Source organism: Mastacembelus armatus, chromosome 10, assembly GCF_900324485.2.
Source record: "Mastacembelus armatus chromosome 10, fMasArm1.2, whole genome shotgun sequence".
Lineage (NCBI taxonomy): Eukaryota > Metazoa > Chordata > Actinopteri > Synbranchiformes > Mastacembelidae > Mastacembelus > Mastacembelus armatus.
Genome location: NC_046642.1, coordinates 10450289 through 10473083, shown reverse-complemented (window position 1 = coordinate 10473083; position 22795 = coordinate 10450289). Strand labels below are relative to the sequence as shown.

Sequence of the window (22795 nt, the reverse complement as noted above, 5' to 3'; positions counted from 1 at the left end):
TTACAAGTTTTAGGGCTACAGTATCAACATAAAAAACGAATTACCGGTAATAGTGGTGTTACTATACACACATAAGAATTTTAGGTTGTATCGTTTTGAGGGACATTTAAATCGGTTATTGTTTAGAAGGTAGTCAGTGTGCAAAATCTAAATGTTACTGTGTGAATAAACCCTGTTCAGTACAACAATGTATATGTATAAATACTGCAATGTTTTATTGCACACACAGGCTGGTCAGTAAACATTATATTTATTTTTTCTTTATTTCCCTACAAAAGACATATACAAAAATATAAACTGTCTGTTATTCATTGCTCTGCAAAAGTAAGACAGACCTGGTTAGCATTTTGTAAGTGTTTTTACTGACTGTGGCAATTAACTAGCAAACTGAAATAATTACACACATCATTTCTGAACGCGCTGAAGTGACACCAACATACTTCATATTATCAGGACATCTTGTCTTTCTGTTCAGTCTTCTACTGGCCCATGGATCTGTGAAGAGACAAAATGTCAATATCCACCTACAAATCTATGTTTGTCTTTGTCCTTGTATTGCCATTCAAACAATAATGAAATATTGTCAGTGTAGCTGTTTTTCTCTATTTTCACATAAATTTCAACTTATCAAAACTGCATGACACAGCCTTGTCTTATATTTGGGTAAACCAGACTTTAAAGTCAGCTGCAAAACTCACCGCCTCAGCCAGCTCAGGCCAATCCATTGCCATCACAACCGTATCATCAGAGTTTGGAGGAGTCTCCAGGTTCCAGTAGGTCATTTTGTCAAACACAGACGATACCCTTACTGTCCTGTCCTGGAATTCACAAACATATATTAACATGTAGGCTAAGTAACAAAATCCTCAGCCATGCAACTGTATGATTTTCTGCCCCATGCAGTCTGATGCAGACTGGCATACAACAGATCGTTATGTGATGCAAAAAATGATATCAGTGGTGTTTACCTCTTGGTCAGAGCCAGGCTTGTTGATCTCTTTCAGCACCAGGCCAGTATAGCCCTGTGGACAGTTCAGCTCCTGCCCCTTCAGCCCACGGCCTCTGAATGAGACTGTCTTCTCTGTAATAGGAAAAATTCATGAGACACATCTTATTTGATGCAATTAACTGATGATATACATACATTCGTGGTGCTCCCATACCCCAGTACCATATTTATGGTCTTTTATGGTAGAAGTGAAGAATTGTGAGACCTGGGCCGGTCCACTGTGTTCTATCTCACAGGGCAATAGGTAGACAGGAGCTCGCTGGGCCTGAGCCGCTGACGATACATGAATATTAATAACGCTGGTGTTACAGGACATCCTGCAACCTGAAGCCAGGAGACAACAAAACACAGATATAACAACAACAAAGTTACACTCTCATTTGTACTTTAAAAAACACTGTAAGTTGAACATGAACCAGATCATCCTGTCAGGTCGTTTTAGTTATAAAAAACAGATCGTTGGATGGATTAATCTTACTAACAGTAATTACTGCACAGTCAGTTCGTTAATATCTATCTTAAACATTTTTAAGCATGTTAAAAGACTCAGTTAGCTGTGAGAGAATACGAAGCCAACATTAATTTACCTTTTGTTTACAGCTATTTTCCAAAACGAGGCATAAAATTAGATCTTTTCCGGTAAGCCCCGATCGCTGCGTGTGATTGGACGAGAACGTCTTCTTCTACGTTTTAAGACATTTTGGCGGGTTTTTTTCCTGCTCTTCCAGAGAATGGCGCCACTTTTGTTCTGCCTCCTTTGCTGTGTCCACTGTGTTTGTAGCACTTTTAGCAGCAATGGAGAAAAAACAGACACAAAAACAAAATGCACAGTTCAGCATATGAATGTTCACTTGTGAGTATGGATAAAACATCAGTTTAGGCTTTAAGATACAATGAATAAACACAAAATACTGGCTGCTCCTGAGCTTATCACCCAACCATACCTGTCAACCCTTCAGTATTTTACCATTCCATCCTGCTATCATCCCATTTAATTGATATTTGTGTAATTGATATGTTTGCTACATTGGCCTCCAGTAAAGCAGGTGGAAGTATACTGAACATTATCTGTAGCATCTACAGAAGCCAATATATCAATCATTTCTTAAGAGATGCCAAAACAGAACAATAAGCATCATGGGAAGTCTTATTATAGTTTCCTCTTGAAGTCTTTGTTTTCTCACCTAATTGTAATAGAGTAGTCTAGTGTTGTATGTATATATATATATATATATATATATATACACTGTAGAATAGCTCGATGTGTATAAAACTAAAATCTCAGTCCTCTGTTGTTTTGTCAGTGTCATGTTCAACAAAGAACTCTGTTCCAGTTGGCAGCAGCATCTCTGTCCATGTGGGATGGACTAAACTCTGCTCCAATAGCCACATTTTAGGGACGAAGGGTTTTGTGATTTCAGCCTTCATCCAGACAGCATCAAGCTGTGTGTGAACAGCCTTCAGGGAGAGGAGAAGTGATTTCCCAACAGCTCATAGTTGCCAGCAGAACCTGGAGGTGAGTTTTTTATGGAGGCTTGTTGCTGGTGGATACCACAAACACATGAGCATTTTGCTTATTTTCGCTTATTTATCCACATATTGTACTTCTAGACAGTTGCTGTTTAACTCTTGCTCTGAAAATGTGTGTATCCGCTTTAAGGACACACACATTTTCTCCCTGTCAGTGAACCAATGTCATTAAAGCTTTAGCTGCATGAAAGTGAAAAAGAAAAAGATTAGTGTTATGGGCATTTACAGTTCAGCCTGGAGCACTGACAAACACCTTTACTCCAGTTTTTGTACCGTACATGTTATACCAAAGTGAGCAGACACATATTTCTTGATTACTTCTTTGCTTTTGGGTGCACAATGTGTTTGTACTACTCCACAGTTTAGAGTCATCTGATGTGAAAGGCCTCTCCTTGTGACTGAGATTGGACTCAGTGGTTTTGTGGAGTTCAATAATATGAATGAGACGGCTTGTGTCTTAAACATCATAACATCACAGTACGATCAGTCAGCTTTTGCAGCATCATGCAGTTTGTCTTTTCTCAGGAAAATGTGGTGAAAAGACAAAAGTCATTGCATTTAAACCTCAGTGACTGCCAAACTGAGTATTCAATCCCTTTCAACTAATTAATTCTATCTATCTGTATTTTGGAAATATCTTTAGTAAACCCTGCCCTGATCTGGTTTTTAAAAAGTGCATTTGTTGTTGTCTGTTAGAGTTTTAGATTTTATGGATCATTTGCACTCAGAAGATGATGGAGAGCAGTCAGTCCACATTGACGAGGTGCTGTTCAGGCTGCAGGATGCTCTCATCATGGTGATGTCACGCGTCCGTCAGAGGGTTATACAGAGCTTGGTTGTGTTTTCTGTTGTCTTCCTCCTCCTCTGTCTTGCTGCCTTTTTATATGGGAGCTTCTACTACTCTTACATGCCCAAGCCAACTTTTTCCACCCCAGTGCACTATCACTACAGGTATGTATGTGAAGTGTTGTTCACACAGACTAAGAGTGTTTGATTCCCCCCTTCTTATTTTTACTTACCGATTTTACTCACCGACTTATTGTCGTTTTGTCGGCAGGACAGATTGTGAATCCCACATCTCTTTTATGTGCTCTTATCCTCTGGCCAACGTCTCTCTGACGAGAAACAAGAAACACGTATGTATATGTATCTCGTGTATTTCCCTTGGTCTGTGTATAAAACAGTCCCACAAGTATCATGTATTTAAAATGTATATTCAGGTGCTGACATTTGGCCAGGCTTATCGGATCTCACTGCAACTGGAGATGCCTGAGTCCCCATCCAATCAGGAGCTGGGGATGTTCATGATCAAAACAACCTGTTTCTCTCAGGATGGAAGCCAGGTTGCCTCCTCTGCTCGTTCTGTAAGTTGCACTTCTGAGCTTCTAGGTGGCCACATGTGTGCATACAATCAAATAAAGCTTTTTTTTTTACTAGTTCCTGCAAACACCTGTGATTTACTGTGGCACTGCTGTGTGTTTCTCAGACAATGCAACTGCTGTCCGCCTCCAGCTCTCGCTTTGTGAGTACAGCGCTCACGCCAAATAACCTTTTAATCACACTACCTGGTCAGAGCCAGATTAGAGAGCTACTTAAGCTTACTGCAGAGGGCCACAGCAACAGAAGTTTATCTTAGTGCTCAGCTTACTCTTATGACAGGATGAACATGTTAAATAAAGACTAATATTTGTGAAGAAAAATGCCCTGTACACTGCAATCTAGTGCAACAGTCATCTAATAAATATCTTTTTTTAAAGCCTGACACTGAAGTGGAGGAGCATTATATTGGACTGCATTTAATTATAAGATGCTTTGAATATTTTTGTAGCTTGACTACTAACCTGCCTCACAAAAGCTTTAAATCCCACACAAGATTGAATCCACACAAAAAATCAGGGGTCTCTGTTGGTTGGTTTTACTGTGTAGATCACTGACGTAGTCCACTAAACTGAGCACACAACACAGTCATTGAGTTATACAGTGATTAAAATATTTGCATTCATGGCAGTATCAATGATATTTTCCTAAATATTCCTAATAATATTCCTGAGAACATCATTTGGGTATCATCATTCATTTTTGAAGAAAAAACAGAATCATTCATCCCAGGGGTCTGAATAAAGTCCTACTGTGTATAGTACTGTGCTGCTCCAGGCCTTCAGAGTGACTGTGTTGTGTTGTGTTGTTCAGAGCATGCTGCGATACCGCTCGAGCCTGCTGAGGACCCTGGGAACACTGCTGTTCCTCCCAGCCTTTCTGTTTGGAGCCGCTGAACAGAAACAAGTGGTGGAGGTGGAACTTTTCTCAGACTACACAGACGACCCTGTGAGTGGCATGCTGCTCTGTGACTGTCTGAGTGTATGTAAATAGAAAACGAGTATTTTGTTCAATTCCAGTAACATTATCTTCATGTTCAGTATGCCCCCTCAGTCACCGCTGTCATTGAGATCCTGTCCAACAAGGTGCAGATCTACTCGTCTCATCTGTACATTCATGCTCATTTCACTGGCATAAGGTGAGACTCATTTACATACTGCAAATACCTGCACAAAGCATAAGTTTGTAAAATGAAATGGATGTGTGCACCAGATAGATAAGAAAAAAGTGTTTTCATATAATGTAATGAGATTTTTCTCTGTTTTCTCAACAGATACCTGATGTTCACCTTCCCAGTTATATCAGCCCTGGTGGGCGTGTCCGGTAACTTCATCTTCCTCAGTGTCATCTTTGTCCTCAGCTACATGAGGCTGCTGTTCAGATTAGAACAGAGACCGGAGCAGGTACAAGCAAGAAAGTTGTATTACTGCAGATAATGCTGAACTCCCTGTTTTTAGTTTCAGCGATGCACATTGTGAATTATTAATGTATTCATCAGAGATGTTAAGAGCTCAGACTCAACAAGCTCAGTGTGAGTGTTTTCCTTGTTGTTTACAGCTCAGAACAGATGGGCGGCTGTCAGAGAGGGAGAAGAGCATGAGCAACCAGCAAGAGGATGAAAAAGATGTGCCTGCAGGTACAAAGAAATAACACAGACATGCTCTGATGTCCGCAACACACAATTTTAATGTTATTTAAGCTGTTTGCATCAGTCATATGAGACTGACAACATTATTGTGTTATAGCATTTTTGACTGTGGAAACAAATTCTTTGACAGGTGCTGCAGAGCTGCTGGGTCCCCTCCAGATAACCCACACAAATCGTAGACGTCACCTGCACTTTGGCGACAGTGCAGAGCTGTAGAACAGGCAAATGCAAGGTCATGTTTTAAAAAAACTGAATCAGAGTCAGCCTGAGGCCATAAACAGGATTTTAAACATGCTGTTTTATGACAGAAGCAGCCCTGCTTGAGCTGTAGATCTTCAAAAATGCCATTTCCACTTTTACATCATGTTTCTATGTCCCACTCATATTTCACCTTTAATGGAAACAGCCTATGATTTACAAGATTGGCATCATTACTTCCCACAAATCTTTCAGAGTCAGTGTCTTTTTATTACATAGCACTTTCTAGCCCTGATCTGGTGTTCACCATGGGGACATGTTTAATATTAAGAAAATACAAAAATAAATTCTTTAAAAAACTGGGCAGATAAATACTGACAAAGCGACTAAGGTATTTAATTGTAACTCCACTAGTTGCCTGTTTATTGCAGGGATATTTTTCTTTCCAGCAGTTTTAATTTCCAAATGTGCTTCTTACAATCCCTTTTTCTTTCAGATGACTGTTTTATTTCTGAACCACTTATCATCACTATTTTTTTCTATCAAGGCAAGCAAGACAAAACCCTTTATGTGGCTGGCTGTTGCTTTGAGAACTCACAGATAAAAGAAATTGCGAAAATGGCAAAGATGCATAAAATTAACAAACAGAAGCCAGATGGAAAAATATTGTTTTGTTTTAAAATTGTTTTCAATATTACATGGTCATAGTTATGTCATCTATTTGAATTTATCCATCTATCCATTATCTATACCCACTTATTGCTGTTTAGGGACACAGGGATCTGCTGGAGCCTATTCCATGAATCTATACATAACAGCATTTATTCCAAACAGGCTTTGGACACTTTTGGGTATCCTTGTGACATGTACATGCACAAAGATACAGTGTCACAGTAGATCCAGTATACTACAATATACAACATTCAACAATGTAGTTCCTGGTTCTTTGGTTGTTTTGTTTTTGGAAGTTATAACGATCGTGCTGACTGAAATGTTATTTTAAAATATTGCCAACCTGTTACCAGAATGATGATGATTAAAGCACATGATCTAACCTGTGCATCAACAAACTGATTTGTTTTGCTGTAATTCCATTCTAATGTACAGTCTATTAAATAGCTGCTTCAAAACTTTATTTAACTTTTTCATCTGACTATTTCTGTGTGGTCAGGGCATAGTTTCCTAAGAACAGTTAACCCACAAAGGGCATGCTGTTATTTGCAAGGAGGACACCATAATCTAGTTCTACCCTGCCATCTGACACAGGCAGGCCTGGATATCCTGGATATCCTCTTGACCTGGGGCACTTTTGGCCAAATTCCAGCAGCCGTCCCCGAATGAAGCTTTGGAAATTTGATAACGTCACTGCATGCAAAACATGGCCCCGGCAGTAACAATTAAATAGGGATATAGTTCACAACCAGGCACAGAGCTTTCTATCACTGAAGACTAACAGGTTGAAGACAGGTAAGGTAAGTTGGGCAATTCTGTTTGTAGTTTTATATTTCCATTTATGCCATTAAAGAAAACTTTGAAATATTGCTGAGGCTTAATTAGGGTGGAATTTAGAATTGTATATGTATTTCCTCAAACATATTCAAAACAGTGCAGCTCTTACTACAATGTTTTCCTGTTTTGTACAAGCACATGTTGATCTTATGGAGTAGACTCATTGTCTGTGCTCCACACTGGACCCAAAGATGGACACGAAAGATGATAACCACATGGAGAGAATGAAGATGGGGGTACAAACTAAGCAAACTATGGATATTGACTTTTCGACCAGACTGTCGGATGAGACTCACCAGCATCTCACCATCAGTGAGGAGCCTTCCAGCAGCTGTAGGAAAGTCAGGGTGAGATCCAGACCCAGACTCCAGACGACAAAAAGTTTCCCACCTTACAATCACTGTATAAGTGGGCTTGGAAAAGAAGGACAGTGGGACAGTGAGATAAATCCAAAATCAAGCATCATTTGGCAGCAACACTGCAGACATGATGAGATGAACGACAGACATGGGGTACTTCAAGGCACAGAGAGAAAAGAGGATGTAGAACTGACTGCAAGACATGAAGTGAAGGCAAAATGGAGGATGAGGATAAAGGAGAGACTAGATGGGAGCGATCAAGTTGACACAGATGAATGTGAAAGAGGAAGATGGAGTGGGAAAAGAAGAGTAGAAGAAACTGGAAGGGAGAGGGAGCACGATGGCAAGGGGAGAGAAGGGTGCAAAAACACAAAGTGGAAACACTGGAATGGGAGAAATTTAAGTTTCAAGACAGATAGAAAAGAAAAGGAGGATGAAGAGAAGAAAAAATCTTCTATTTCGGCAGTAGAGGGCGAGTGTGATGGGAGTGGGGAAACCACTGACGCGACTGAGGGGTTGATGAGAATGAGAGGGAGCTCCACAGCACATCTGCAGTCCACCCCACATCCAATTCTCTCCAAGCTTTTGCACTCTTCTTCCTCCACCTCATCCTGCTCCTCCATCAACCTCTCCTCCTCAGAGAGTGATGAGGTCTTCAGCGAAAAGGATGATGTTGGAAAAAAGAGGAAGGCATTCAGAAAGGTGAGAATGACTGAGATAAACACAGAAGGGCTCGATGCAGTTTAGAACAAAATGTCCATGTTTGATATTGCACTGCCATCCACCTTGCACATGTGGTTGCTCTGGTTTTCCATGGAAGGCTTAAAATGATATTTCTCAACTGTTCTTTGCACCTGTGGTCCTGATGATTTGCATGGGCTTGAAAGAGGACTTTGAGAAGGTCAGATTTGAATGGTGTTTGCATGCCTGGCTGCTGCTTCTGCTACAGATATGAGAGTAGAGTAGAGAGGAGCAGGCAGTTGGTGGAGGACTCTCAGTGCTTCACTGTCTGTATTGTTCGAGTCCAGTAGTTCAAAAAGAATTTCTTCACAGTGGCAGTGCCATTAATAAGCATGTTCAGGTACACTCTAGTTTCTCCTGGTTTTTGCCTTTTCAGCGACCACATCTGTGTCTATTTGCAGCTGTTTTGTGTATATACAAACCAGCTCAAAACTGCTGGATGATACCCTGACACAACTGTTATTTGACGTGCACTGAAAACACAAGAGGCGTCTACACAAACTTAATCAGAGATATGTTGTAAGAAGACGGTTGATCTTAAGAGATCTTTAATTGCAGAATTATCTGCAGGTGAACATGTTGGTATCCTTCACATCTGCTAAACAACTGTCAAACTATTGTTTTTTAAAAAAAAATCATACTGGGATTGGCCCCAGACCCAGAAAACAATAGGTCTTATAGACCTTATAGACAGCAACATGATCTGCTCTTCTTTTGTACCTCAGTGCCGCTCCTGGAAAACCTATCTGACCATGGTGAACTGGTCACTGCGGCGGCAGGGCTCCTGGGTCCAACTGGGTGGACATCAAGGCATGTGTGTCACAATTAATCGACAAAACAGACACAAACACTTACAAACTAATGTGATGAAGTCTGTTAAAAGTCAGATTGTGTTTCTGAAGCTTTCTGTTACCACCTTGTACATTAACACTTTGCATTAATAGGAGTAATAATAACCCCATCCTGCCTTCTTGCTTCATTGACCATATAGAAATGTAATCATTCAAAACTTTGCCCATTTCTCACTGATTGTTGGTGACTCAATAGGTAACTTCCAGCTAAGTGAACGAGGAGAGGTGCTGAAACTGTACAGTGAATTGGAGGCAAAGTGTCTAGACTGCCTGATGCGAGACCCACTTAGATCCTTTGTGCCGCAGTACCATGGTTTGGTCACCAGAGGGGAGCACCGCTATATCCGGCTGGAGGACCTGCTGAGCGGTCTGAGGGGGCCTGTTATAATGGACTGCAAGATGGGAGTCAGGTAACCTTGTGTGTAGTTTGCATGGATTAAGTCTTATGTCCATTTTCATGATTCTCTAAACTAGTGATGTAATTCAACTAGGTCTTATAAAGCAGAATTTCTCATTTCAACCACTGACCTTTCCCGGATTATTACTTGGAATTGACAAGTGTAACTTATTGCAGGTTTTTAGTGGTTTATAGAAGCAATATCCTTCTGGTGTGGCTGTACAAAACTAAAACAAAAAAACCCTTCCAACTGTCCCTGATTATTCTAGAAATCTGTGTACATTTTTACATTGTTCTTTCTACACAGCTCTATGTTTTTCTAAACAATGTACTATATTGGAGTTTTCCTCTTAGGACATACCAGGTAGAGGAACTTACCAAAGCACAGACCAAAGCCACTCTGCGGAGTGATATGTATCAGAAGATGGTGAAAATAGACCCGTCAGCTCCATCAGAGGAGGAACATGCAAAGAAAGGTGTGACCAAGTGGCGCTACCTTCAATGGAGGGATACAAACAGTTCTACAGCCACACTGGGCTTCAGGATAGAGGGCATCATGGTAAGTGTCAAGAAGAGTGAAATCACTCCTTTGACTTATGTTACAGAAAAACACCCCTTTACCTGAACAGTTTAAGCCCCTAACAATGTGCCATGTGTGTTGTTGTGATTCTGTCTCTGTGAGTCAGATGGACGGCAGTGTCCAAAGGGATTTCAGACAAATTCGGACTTTATCTCAAGTCACGGAGGCCCTGCTGTACTTTACTGGGAGTCAGCTGGATATCCTGGTCAGTTAATCTTAATCTCAGCAAAACCAGCTACTTGTGCTTATCTTACAAAAGCTGATATATTGTCTCCTTTGGAGTCCTATACAGTTATGTTATTAATAGTATCAACAAAAATCTGAGTTTTGTGAAGTTTCTGTGTGTACTGTATATACATGCACATAAAAGTACTGCAATGACAACCAAAGTAAAGCCAAACATTTATGGAAATATTATATAACATATAGAATGTCACAATTATAATTGATGGTAGCATTACAGTTTAAAAGTCATATTTAAAATGAAACAAAACCTAAAAAGAGTTTTCATTTTCTAATCTGCTACTGTCTGGCAGTTGTTTTTACATTTGAATCCACTTCTCCTCAATATCCCATAAATCTTTTACCGTGTTAATACCGATTGTTGCAGCTAAACTACAAGTATGTCAGTCTCATCTGTCTTTCTGTCACTGCTCCCAGAAAGCATACCACTCCAGACTCCTGGACCTCAGTGACGCATTGATGAATTCAACATTTTTCAGAACCCATGAGGTTGGTTTGAGGACACAAATCTGCCCATTTTTGTAAATTCTTTAAATGATTCTTAAGTGAGGAATATAGATTTGGAAAATCAACTAAAGCAATAAAAGGTGGATCTGAAAAGGCTTCATTAGACCACACTGAGCCCAGCCTTTTGCTGAACAGTTTATATTCACCTCACTCAAATGAACCCTTGCTTCTGTGTTCTTGTATGAAAACACATATATATTTGCCCTGTTTAGATGATTGGCAGCTCGCTTCTCTTTGTCCATGACCAAAGCTGCAAGGCCAGCGTGTGGATGATAGACTTTGGGAAGACGACCCTCGTACCTGACACAAGCGAGCTTCAACATGATGTCCCATGGGCCGAGGGGAGCAGAGAGGATGGCTACCTCATCGGCCTGACTTCTCTTATCACTTCGCTGAGTGAGGCCATCAGTGTGGCCAGCAGGACAGCTGTGGTGGAAACACCCCTTAAACAATTCTCAAACTCTGGATGAGAAAACAAATGAGTGCTGTTACACTTTCATTTTACTGACAGGAAGAGGCAGTGAGGAAGGAGAATGGAAATATGAAGAATGTGTCTTCACAATCTGAGGAAAAGGAAATTCAATTCAGCTAAAATCCATAAAATGTGAGGTGGTACATCTGGCATGTACCATATACACTAAAGCAGAAACAGAGTTGTTGTCACAGATGTAATAACATAAAACCTTAAAATTTCTTTGTTTTTATCATTTATGAAGGACCAACAATGCTGAGCTTTGTTTTTGTTGCTTTGCAAGAGATCTCACCTGTTCTGCTGCTGACTAGTCATGTTTGTTAAAAGAGGTTTTAAAATTTAGCTCACAATACTCCATTTATATTATCTATACCCACTCATTCCTACTGTATATAGGGTCACAGGGATCTGCTGGAGCCTATCCCAGCTCTCTTTCAGATGGAAGGCAGGGGTACACCCTGGACAGGTCACCAGTCCATCACAGGGCCACATAGAGACAAACAACCTCACACACTCACACTCACTCCTATGGGCAATTTAGAGTCACCAATAAACCTGACATACATGTTTTTGGACTGGGGGAGGAAACCAGAGTACCTGGAGAAAACCCACACAAGCACAGGGAGAACATGCAAACTCCACACAGACAGGGCCCTGCTGGGTTTCGACCCAGGAACCTTCTTTGCTTTGTTGTTTTAGAATAAAAAGTACATTTTACCCTTCACTGAAATGTACTGAAAGATTAATAGAAATATACAGTGAGAAATGTAAAGTGTGAGTACCTCAGTACAGTACATGATATAAATGACTAAAGCCAGAACCGAAACATTATAATCTTCATTTATTTTATTAGCTTTAACTCATTTCTGTACGTTATAACACTAACGTTAACGTTATTCCTCCACCAGGTGGCGCCTGGTTGTTGTTAGTGCCGGAGAAAAGAGAGCGGGACAGACCGACACCAGTCGAGACAGTCGTGTTACAATAACTAGTCTTTTCTTATGTCAGGACGATAAACACTGCGGTGGAAAAACAAATTAATCGGTTAAAATGGTCAAAGATGTCCAGCAGGATGCCACGCTAAGCGAATGCTAACAACTAGCGGGACTCAGCTAAACGCAAGCTAAGCTAACAAACGTGAAGTTATAAAAAGAAAAAAGTTGGCGCTGTTAAAATTATCAGCGAAAGGATTCATCATCTAGCACTTTTGTATTCTAAGTTTATTTTCCAACAACACAACAAGTCCTGGTAGTTTTCCTGACCGCAGCCAGTGAAGTTTCCTCCATGGACCGTGTGACTTTGCTCGGGAGAGGCTACCCCAACCTGTCCGTGGTCGCACGTGTGCTCAGTCACGGTACGTGTGTGATCACATCTTTACATTGTTACACTTTTTAATGTGATTACACTTATCCAGCTCACCTTGTGCAGGTTTTTATGGGCCTAGGTAGGGTTTGTGCTCAGGTGTCGATAGGGACAAGTCTGGTGGAGACAATACACTAGTTTAGATGTTAAACATTTAAAAATAAACAGGTTAAAAAAGCTTCATCAGCCCAAATTGTGAAAGATCATGCGCAGATCATGTTTACCTAATTGTATTCACCTTCTGATATAATATGACATTATCAGCATCGAGGTGTTTGGTATGGGGTATTTTTGGTCTCTTTGTTACATTTCATTTTACAATTGGCATTTCAGTGTGCAAAGTGACAATCCAATATTTAATTAGCTTTTAATTATTTTGGTTAAAATTTTAAATTGGTTGTTGGATTCCAATTGCCTGTCATATTGCCACAGGATAGGAGTCTTATAGCATATCTTGGCAATAAATCCCCATTTTTATAAAAGTTATATGTTCAATGTTAGTTAAAATTGTTTTATAGAGGTGTGGTGCTGTTGAGTTGTATACCTGGCTTTATCTATATTAGTTTGTTCACCCCATTAAAGCACAAATAACAGAAATACTGTTCTGTATGCAGTACAATTGACGTGCACCAGAAAGTACATCCTCCAAAGGGGATAACGAAATTAAACCACTAAGGAATAACTGTTCATAACTATAACTAGACAGTTAAACCTTCATGAAGGACTGGGGTCAAGTTTTATCCTTCAGGCATTAACTCAGACATATTTACTAACATTTTTATTATTTAACTTGTGTGCCATTATTTTGGTTATTTGCCCCGGAAGCTGAACGTGGCTTTTCCGTCGTCTCCTCGTCAACACGCAGCGAACGTAGTTAGGTAAGCTAACAGCTAACAGCTCTCTCCGCCATCACGTTGTCGTCTCCTTTGTGTCTCGTCTGGAACAGCTGGCATGCTGGAGTTTCTGCCTCATCGGTGTCGTTGCGTTTCGTGAAGGAGAAAAGCAAAGTTCCGTAATTTATATTTTTCCACTCGAGATTGTGTGGTTTTATATAACACTATTGCAGAAACATGGCGGACGGCGGGCATTACTACAACGGTAAGAAACCCTGTTAAGTGCAGCAGTAACTTTACGTTTTCTGTTATTTTACCATTTTCCTTCAGACCGTGAGGACTTTACAGTGAAGAGAGAGGTCAGAAGCACTGGTTTCATGGTCCAAGGAGGTAAAATCATATCTTCGGCTCCCAGGAGATCTAATTATTTCACGTTACGTATCCAAGTACTTATGAAGTAACGTTAGTACTAGTTACTTCATTATTAGATGAGCTTTACAATACCAAAGAGTAGGAATACACTGAATACATTTACTACACGGGTCAGTAAGCAGCTTGTGCCCAACATTTTGAAGTATATACAGATAAGTGCATGTGGTTAATAGCTAGCGATTATTTTCTAAAACAGTATTTTTTTCTTTCAGCAAACCTTGGAGTATAGTCTTTTGGCTATAAATGAAATTTGTCCTAATTCTCTGATTAATGTGCTGGCAGAGCTGTTTGTTTGGTGGTGCGTAATGGTTTTTATTTAATTGTGTTTGTGTGTGATATTTAAGTCAATAAAGTCTACATTTTGTTGCCTTTCCCAGAGCATGATGATAGAACTGCGCCACAGTTTCGCAACCGTAAAGGCAGAGGTGCCCACAAGGGCAGGTCGTATGACAGGTCCCGCAGAGACCGCCAACGAGGAAGCCACTCTGGAGGCTTTGGAGGTCCGGGACCGCGGACCAGGCTGGAAGATACTGATGGAGATGTAACTATGAGTGACAGCTCTCAGGATAGCAGCTCTCAGCACAGATTGTAAGTATTGCTGATTAATTAAGCCATCATGTTGTTTTAACATATTTTAATTTTAATAGTTTACCTATGACATCAGATGTGTTATTTGACAAATTGACAAAATAACATATGGAGTCCAGACTGATATATAATATATTCCTGTTGTGTAACTGTAAAGCAGGGAGGTTGTGTTGCCTAGTAACTTCTGAAATGATACACACTTAACCAACTTGTTGCTGCAAAGGCACATTTGGTGGCAATCATCCACCATAAAAAGTGGTGGTTCAGCCATAAAAGAGGAAAGTGCCATGTTTTATGATGTTGGCAAGTTGATTTGTGTGTTTTTTTTTTTTTTTTCCAAGCCTGAATGATAAGTGAGAAATATTTAGTGTAAACAAAAGCTTATAGTGTTTCTGTGATAAAGAGTAGTTGGAGTTCTACTCTGTTCCACACAAAAGCACAACAGCACAGAAATGTACTCTTAGGACTTGCTGGTTGCATCGAAATCTAGAAACAACACTCTGCCTTAGTAGTTCCTGAGCCATTAGAAAATACCAGCTTAATTTAGACCCTGGTTCTTCAAGCCAAAACACAGGTGAGAGACGACTGTGTCACTATATAGCTCTCTTTTATGTTATTTAGCAACCCATATGGAAGACCATTTCGGAAAGGAGATGGACGGTTTGACAGAGACAGACGACAAGTTAAAGGGGGAGGAAACAATAGAGGAGGCGGGGGAGGCTTCAGAGGAGGAGACCGAGGTGGAGGAAGCAGCAGTGGAGGAGGAGGAGGGGGGGGAGGGAAGAACCGATCAGGCTGGTACAAAGTAACGGTGTGTATTACAACATTCACCATAAAACATTCATTGTTTTACTTTGTAACCTGTTAAAGGATGTCATATTTTGCTTTCTTGCCTATTTGACAGATACCGCATGGAAGAAAATATGACAAGAAATGGTTATTGGCAGCTCTTCAGAACATATGTGCAGTTCCCTACACACCTGTACAGGTGAGATCCAGCACTATCTTCCTACTTGTGTTCAATCTGCCGTTGCGCTCATTACACAAGCCAAGACTCACCCTTTCTTAGTATGTATAATTTTAAATATGTCTCTTTCTGTCCCTGTCTGTCCAGTACCATGTTGATCATGGCAGGGCCCATTTCTATGTGGATGATTCCTCTGCTGCCAGTGCTTTGCACAAATGCTCTCACAAGATTACAGACACAGATGGTTATAAGGTATGTTAGGTGTCTCACTTTGTGACGTTTATATAATGGATAACCATAAACATGTTTCTGGTCTATTGTATGTCACAGTTTTCTAATACACCTTAAGACATCTCTTTTTATTAATTTATGTCACTTGGTTCCTGAAGGTGGAAGTGCATGTCAACGACAGTGCGCCACCATCTTTCCTCCTGTCTGACCTGAAGCCTGAGCATTTGGAGCACCTAAAGGTGAGCTTTGAAATAGTAGTTAAAGTAGAAAATAGTGTCCTTCAGGCTTGAGTATAGATTAAAATGTAGGTCAGTATTTCTAGGAGAAATATTGTGAATGAAAAGTAACGATGTGGATTTGTGGATCGATGTGTTCGCTATCTTTTGCAGCAATGCATGGCAAAACGTTTCGATGGCTCTCAACAAGCATTGGACTTGAACAACATCCGAACAGACCCAGGTAATTGTGCTTTTATCTCTAACACATAAATTATTCGTATGGCTTGATTTTGAACACAGATTTAATAATTGTAACAGTAGATGTTACAGCTACTTACTGCTAAACTACTGAATTATTCAAGATTATTTTAATTATCTGTGCTAAATGGCACCAAGTCTTTATATTCCAAGTATTGTGTTACATTGGGGATTCATTAGGTAATACAGACAATTTGGTGATGAAATGAAACTTTGTAGAGCTTTACTTTATTGCTTTAATGTGGCAGAAAATTAAAATCTTTATCCAATAAGACATCTTTAGTTGAGTAGTTGAATTGTATTTTATGTGACAGACCTGGTGTCCCACAACATTGAAATAGTCTTGAATTGGAAGACAAACATGGAGGCCGTCATCAAGATCATTGAAGAAAACATTCCAGAGGTAAGCGCTAATGAATTTGACATTGTTTGCTGTTCACACTGTGTACACACATTCTCTGTATGCTTTCTGATGAAGTGATGGCCAAACTGATGTTGTGTCTCCTCTGACTTTTGCTAGCTGGCGTGCTTGAACCTGAGTAATAACCGTATTCACAAACTGGATGAACTTGCTGAATTGGTGACCAAGGTTCCTAATCTGAAGACCCTCAACCTTTCCAACAATGAGGTGAAACTGGATGCTTAGTTTATCTAGACCATAATAACTAGGCATGTCCTGGGCCCTTTTTTTTAATCCTCCTCTAACATCGTTTCTGTGTTTGTCCAGCTAAAGTCAGACCGGGAGCTGGACAAGGTGAAAGGCCTGAAGCTGGTGGAGCTGTGGCTGAATAGGAACCCTCTGTGTAACCACTTCAAGGACCAGGCCTCATACATCAGGTCAGTCAGTTATTTTTTGGGGGGGTTGAGGGGAGATGTTTTTATGGAAATGTGTCACAGTGTGTGACTCTTGAGTTTACAAGCAGGGCTGCCTGGGACTCTTTCCCATATGAGAAGAATATGCAGCAGTGTGCTACAAAAGAACATCAAGCCATTGTGTTTGTGTGTAAGATAACAGACACCATTTTCCCAGCAGTGAAGGATGAACTGTAGGACCAAGGAGGCCCAGCTGAGATTCAGTTAACTCCGTATTTTTGTGTATATGTATGTGAAAGAAGCAAAGGAGAAGAGAAACACATCGGTTCATCTATAGCTAGTTCAAATTGTTTCTTAACTTTCTTTTACACACTTCTTCCCACCTGATGATTGTTTCCTTTTCATACTGCGAACTAAACATTTAATTCTAAACGTTGCTGAGGGGATGATCTAACCATGATGCTATTCCACATTGTTTTCCTTTCAACTTGCTTAAATTTTTTTTCTCTTTGGCAGTTATTGCGCTTCTCTGTGGGACGTCCTTTCAAGCTTTGGTCTGTTTTATGGTTCTCAGTGATGCTCTACCCAGCAACTCCCCTGCTGACATCCTACCTAGTTATCCCAGAAACTGCTGAATAAAACACTGCTGATGTATAGCTCTAAGAAGAAGCCCTTAAAAGGATCCAGCAGAACAATACTGTTTAACATAATTTACTCTGAACTGCTTACAAATCTATATATTACAAATCCAGTCCATGACCAATTTTAGTACTAATGCACAAAAGTATTGGTTATTTTTTGGAAAGAGGGAAATCCACGCTTGTCTTTACAAATGTTTGGATCAAACAAAGTAATTCCACAGCCAAAAATACCCCTCCTCTCGTAGCGTCCATGCCCACTCGGCCCCCTGTATAAGGCGAGTATGGAAGGCTGGATAGCCCATGACGGGTAAGATCCCACCTCAAAACCTCGGGACAACCTAAGGCAGGCACAGTCACGATTACTCAGCCTCAGTCCCCGTGAGCTCTGACTCACTGTCAATGTGACGCGAAGAAATTGAGAAGATGGGACTCCACAGGAAAAGCCGTTGGGCTGAGGCGGGGGGGGGATCTGCCATTTTCAGCGACCAATGAAAAAGCAGTGTCTCTACGACAAAGTTGGTCCTCTTTGGCCTAAAACAGGCCTCTGCTGTTAAGTGAATGAAGTGGAGACTTTGGCAAATGCCCTTAAAAAACTTCTGAGGAAAAGGTGTTCTGAACTGGAAGTTCAGTTTTGCCTGAAGTAAATGAAAAAAAGTGAAACCATTTCCTCTTCCGTTTCTCATGGCTGTGATCAGTACAACAAAAGCTCAGGTGTTAAGCAGATAAAGCAGAGTAGAATATTAACAATGTAGGTGGACGCTAAATGTTGACAGTCCAGTAGCTGTTAGTGCATGAAGGCCAAGCTCTTTTGAACTGATCTTGGCTGTGTAATACTTACTGATAACTGCTGTGGGTGTCACCCACAGCAGAGGGAGACTACGGGATGAGTGGTGGGACTGCTGGGTCCAGCTCATTTTGAGGCCAGCTGTCTTTTTTTTTTTTTTTTTTTTTTTTTCTGAGCTCTGTTCTCAGGCTGTCTTTCTTTGCTGATAATCATGGGCACAGACACTGACAAACCCACACACTATTAAGTGATTGGCACCTCTTATGAATGTTACACTTCTTGTCCTAGTGTCTGTGTAAATTTTATTTTATACTTTTTTTACCCAGACCCTGTTTTGTTTTGTTGTTGTTTTTTTTTTTTTTGCTGATGTAGACTCATCTGTTCCCCAACATCTTGACCAGATTTTGGGGGGAAGTTAACACGAGACTGGCGGTAACCACCTCTCTCCCAACAATGCATCACCTCTTTATTCTACTAATTCAGAACAGATATGTTTGTTGGTTTCCAGTGCAGTCTGATAGAACTTGGTTTGCTGCGAGTTTGTATGTGTGTGCTCCTTGAAAAGTGTGCTTGTAATGCTTCCCCATGTCAGATCTAAGTATATCTCCATAATGGGGGAGAGGGTGAGTATACCTGCTGGTAAGTACATTTTGGGGTGGGAAAAGTTTCTAATGACACAGCATGATGGGAGGATAAGAATGTGTACAATAGTCCAATTGTGTAATGGCTTATATACAAAGAATAATGAGGCACTGGTTGTAGTTACACTATTTTGTCATGTATCCGTACGTGGCTGTATTCTCCCAAATGTGCTCAACAGTATAGCAGCTTGAAATTCCTGAAAAACACAAAATGGCGTAACAAATGTGATTTACAGTGGCGTTTACTCTGTTGAATATCATTTACCCGTGCGAGGGGTGGTTTGTGATGATAACTTTACTGCTCTTGATTTTTTTTGTTCCTGTGCCAGTGCTGTGCGGCAGAGATTTCCTCGGCTTCTCAAACTGGTAAGTGCATATCTATGCACCAATATATGAGCACATGTACTCCCTGTTTAATTTCTGTATGTACTAATTGATGTACATTTGATTAATATTTCGGGGCAGTACTACACGGTCTGCATTTTGTTTTAGACAATTTTACAAATGTTGAATGTTATTGAAAAATACATCTTGTAAACCATATTAGTTGAATTGGAACGTACAGTGGCACAGCAGTTTACCCTGTCTTATGTACCTTCCTTGATGTGTTCCCTGTTTTAAGGATGGTCAAGACCTCCCCCCACCCATTGGATTTGATGTGGAAACACCCACCTCCATCCCCCCCTGCAAGGTTACTTGTTTTATCTGCATTTTAATTTTTTATTTAAACAGATATTGCTGATGACATTCAATATGATCTTTTCACAGTCTTCATTTCATTACTGTGAATATCCAAACTGTCATTTTAGTCTGCATTTCTCTCCCCACAGTTGAAAGTCTTGTAACATTTTTTTTGCCTTTGCGTGCCTGACAAATGTTTTTCCATTTAACAATCCAGGGCAGCTGTTTTGGCTCAGATGAAATCAAGGCCCTTATCCTTCGCTTTTTGCAACAGTGAGTTCATACCTTTTTTTTTTATCAGTTAATCGGTTCCTGTCATCCTGGGTGAATGCACTTTTGATGTGAACCAACCACAGTTTCAGAAAATGATTTGTGGCCAAGAATGACAACAACACAAGAGAACAAACAGGGAAACCAGCTCATGTTACATCTGACTTGTTGCAGGTATTACAGCATATACGACTCAGGGGACAGACAGCCACTCCTGGATGCTTACCATGATGGAGCATCATTATCCCTCACCACACCTTACTCCACACAGAACCCTTCCAGGTAACAGCATATGCTTCTACTTATAAAAAAATAATAATAATAAAGCAAAAAGTAAAGTACATCTTATCTTACATGTGGCATATGAAGGGACACTGCATTTTATTTTTTTATTTTACTACATATTTTATTTTTATTTTTAAACTGTTTATTTTATTATTTATTAGTGATTTAAAACATTTTGGTGTTGCTCTTATCCCTGATCTCACTCCTCATACCATCCAAGCCAGCTGTGTTCATTGACTCTCTGTCCCTCTCTTTTGGTGCTCAGGAGCAGTCTAGGAGAGTATCACAAAGACAGTCGAAACCTGAAGAGGATCAAAGACTCCAGTGAGTGTCCCTGTTGAGCTGTTGTCCTAACTTGGTATCTGAATTATTAAGTGAATATTTTTGTGATTTTCAGATGACTCCTGATGTTTCACTTTCTAAATTTTGCCTCCTTTAGCAATGCGGTTTCGTCTGTTGAAGCACACACGACTGAATGTGGTGGCTTTCCTCAACGAGTTGCCCAAAACTCAACATGACGTTGCCTCCTTTACTGTTGACGTCAACACCTACACAGTGAGCTGATTGTTCTGTTGGCCAGTGCTTGGTTTTAGCCTCTTTCTCTTGCTGTCAATCGTGTGTATTAATTTTGCACAATGCTTCTGTCTACAGAACACACTACTGTTATTCACAGTGAGTGGAGTTTTTAAAGAAGGTGAGTTGTTTTGCTCTTCATGACTTTAATCTTGTTCTCCTACACTGCAAGAGACGTTATCATTTTGTTACCAATTTGTTGTCTGTTTTTCAGTTGCTGTTGATGGTAAATCCAGAGACTCCACAATGGCCTTCTCCCGAGTTTTCATCACAGTTCCCGCAGGAAATTCTGGGTGAGTTTAGTGAGCTCCCAAAGGATTCAGTCGTATTGTCCTTGTTTTCTCCATGTCTCCATGGAGGTGCTTGTATCATAGTGCAAACATAGTAACAGCCATTTAATTCATTTTATTGATGATCCTCAACATGATGACAGACATCCTTTACCTTGTCTCCTGTGAAATATCAGCTGTGAGCTGCTCTTGCAGTGACTTGCAGTGACATTCTAAAACAAGCAGACACTCGGAGTACAGGTCTAAATGAAAATGACCAAATCTAGGAGTTTTTTCTGGTATAATATAAACATAAGTTCCAAGTATATTGCCAGCTAATAAAACACAGCAGTTGTAGTAAACTACACTGGTTTAAGCTAGATGAGTCTAACCACCTGGCACTTGGCTGTATGTGGCAGAGCGACCTAACAAATGTTCACCTCATTCTGAAATACCTGAAACATTCAAGTCTTATCGTCTCTCTACTTTTTGTTCCCTTCTGTGCCACAGTTTGTGCATTGTGAACGACCAGCTTTTCATCCGCATGGCCACGACAGAGGAGATTCGGCGAGCGTTTGTGGCCCCTGCCCCGACTCCATCTTCCAGTCCTGTCCCCACCCTCACGGCGTCGCAGCAGGAGATGCTCACTGCCTTCTCGCAGAAGTCTGGCATGAATCTGGAGTGGTCCCAAAAGTAAGTGTTGTTTTTGTGAACATGGTTTTGGAAATGCATTTAAAACGTGTACACTTAATTTGAAATATCTAAACACTTGTACTGTCAAAGGTGTCTTCAAGACAATGAGTGGGATTTCAACAGAGCAGCACAAATCTTCACTCAGTTAAAGGTAACATGATTTTATATTCATTCTGCTAATTTCCATAAAGTTTAGATTATTTTTATAGCAAGCCCTTAAATGCTTTTTTCTTTCTCTTTCTAGACGGAAGGCCAGATCCCTGATGTTGCATTCATAAAATGAACAGTTGAATGTGAAAGGTTAATGTGAAATAAAATTCAGTCATTTTATTTATCGCTTTTGTTTTATCCTTTACTGTTTTTGTTTCACTAAAAATAATGTAGATTGAATTTTCTTAAGTTAGCTATTGTTTTAACATGTCAAATGTTTGAGATGAAAACAGTTATTGGCCAAAGTACATTTACTATTTGATAATTTGTATAGAAATCACTACATGTTTTCTTAGGAATAAAGACAGGTTTAATGTTCGTCTTGATTTACTGTATTCTGTTTAACAATAAAAATATTCACACAACTGATACATTTTACTTACGCCACAGAAATAACAAAATGTGGTTTCACCATAAATATAGATAAATGAAGAGCAGTTAGTGTAGTTTTTTTTGTTTTTTTTATAACTGTTGTTCATGATAGTTGAGCAAACTGAAAAGAAAATGACCAAAGAAATGGTCAAGAAGCAAATGTATCTGAAAGCTATTGATTTCACTATAGCATGTAAATATGAATCAAATATCTTCAAATTTGTTATGGAGTAACCACAGTTAAGAAAATAAT

The 22795-nt window shown here is 40.0% G+C and overlaps 4 protein-coding genes across 7 annotated transcripts; 3 read left to right on the top strand and 1 right to left on the bottom strand.

Moving 5' to 3' along the window:
* Window positions 1-231: 231 nt before the first annotated feature.
* On the bottom strand, window positions 232-1681 carry rnaseh2c (ribonuclease H2, subunit C). The gene is made up of 5 exons (XM_026329710.1): window positions 1597-1681; window positions 1172-1333; window positions 969-1081; window positions 699-818; window positions 232-495 (listed from the first exon to the last, which is right to left on the bottom strand). Exons 2-5 carry the CDS (start codon window positions 1323-1325, stop codon window positions 472-474), a joined length of 411 nt encoding a protein of 136 aa, XP_026185495.1. The 5' UTR covers window positions 1326-1333; window positions 1597-1681; the 3' UTR covers window positions 232-471.
* Window positions 1682-2412: 731 nt separating this feature from the next.
* On the top strand, window positions 2413-6897 carry LOC113144038 (seipin). 2 transcript variants are annotated; one of them, XM_026329706.2, is made up of 10 exons: window positions 2413-2525; window positions 3236-3490; window positions 3597-3675; window positions 3760-3903; window positions 4026-4061; window positions 4730-4864; window positions 4957-5054; window positions 5190-5319; window positions 5474-5552; window positions 5695-6897. In XM_026329706.2, the coding sequence occupies exons 2-10, from the start codon at window positions 3249-3251 to the stop codon at window positions 5778-5780; spliced, it is 1029 nt and encodes a 342-aa protein (XP_026185491.1). In that variant the 5' UTR covers window positions 2413-2525; window positions 3236-3248; the 3' UTR covers window positions 5781-6897. The 2 variants fall into 2 exon arrangements, with proteins under 2 accessions (XP_026185491.1, XP_026185492.1); XM_026329707.2 differs by lacking the exon at window positions 4026-4061.
* A 565-nt stretch (window positions 6898-7462) lies between these two features.
* Window positions 7463-11588, top strand: LOC113144742 (inositol-trisphosphate 3-kinase A-like). The gene is made up of 7 exons (XM_026330967.1): window positions 7463-8332; window positions 9097-9181; window positions 9419-9632; window positions 9974-10178; window positions 10306-10404; window positions 10860-10931; window positions 11162-11588. Exons 1-7 carry the CDS (start codon window positions 7463-7465, stop codon window positions 11417-11419), a joined length of 1803 nt encoding a protein of 600 aa, XP_026186752.1. The 3' UTR covers window positions 11420-11588.
* Window positions 11589-13624: 2036 nt separating this feature from the next.
* On the top strand, window positions 13625-22489 carry nxf1a (nuclear RNA export factor 1a). Of its 3 annotated transcripts, none has more exons than XM_026329700.1 (22): window positions 13625-13790; window positions 13947-14006; window positions 14426-14636; window positions 15258-15447; window positions 15541-15624; window positions 15751-15855; window positions 15993-16073; window positions 16224-16293; window positions 16625-16713; window positions 16831-16938; window positions 17038-17147; window positions 19519-19555; window positions 19812-19880; window positions 20088-20143; window positions 20315-20422; window positions 20691-20749; window positions 20865-20980; window positions 21077-21119; window positions 21213-21291; window positions 21778-21960; window positions 22051-22111; window positions 22205-22489. In XM_026329700.1, the coding sequence occupies exons 2-22, from the start codon at window positions 13994-13996 to the stop codon at window positions 22241-22243; spliced, it is 1911 nt and encodes a 636-aa protein (XP_026185485.1). In that variant the 5' UTR covers window positions 13625-13790; window positions 13947-13993; the 3' UTR covers window positions 22244-22489. The 3 variants fall into 3 exon arrangements, with proteins under 3 accessions (XP_026185485.1, XP_026185482.1, XP_026185486.1); XM_026329701.1 differs by having other exon boundaries at window positions 13638-13661; XM_026329697.1 differs by lacking the exon at window positions 13947-14006 and having other exon boundaries at window positions 13625-13881.
* The last annotated feature ends 306 nt before the right edge of the window (window positions 22490-22795 follow it).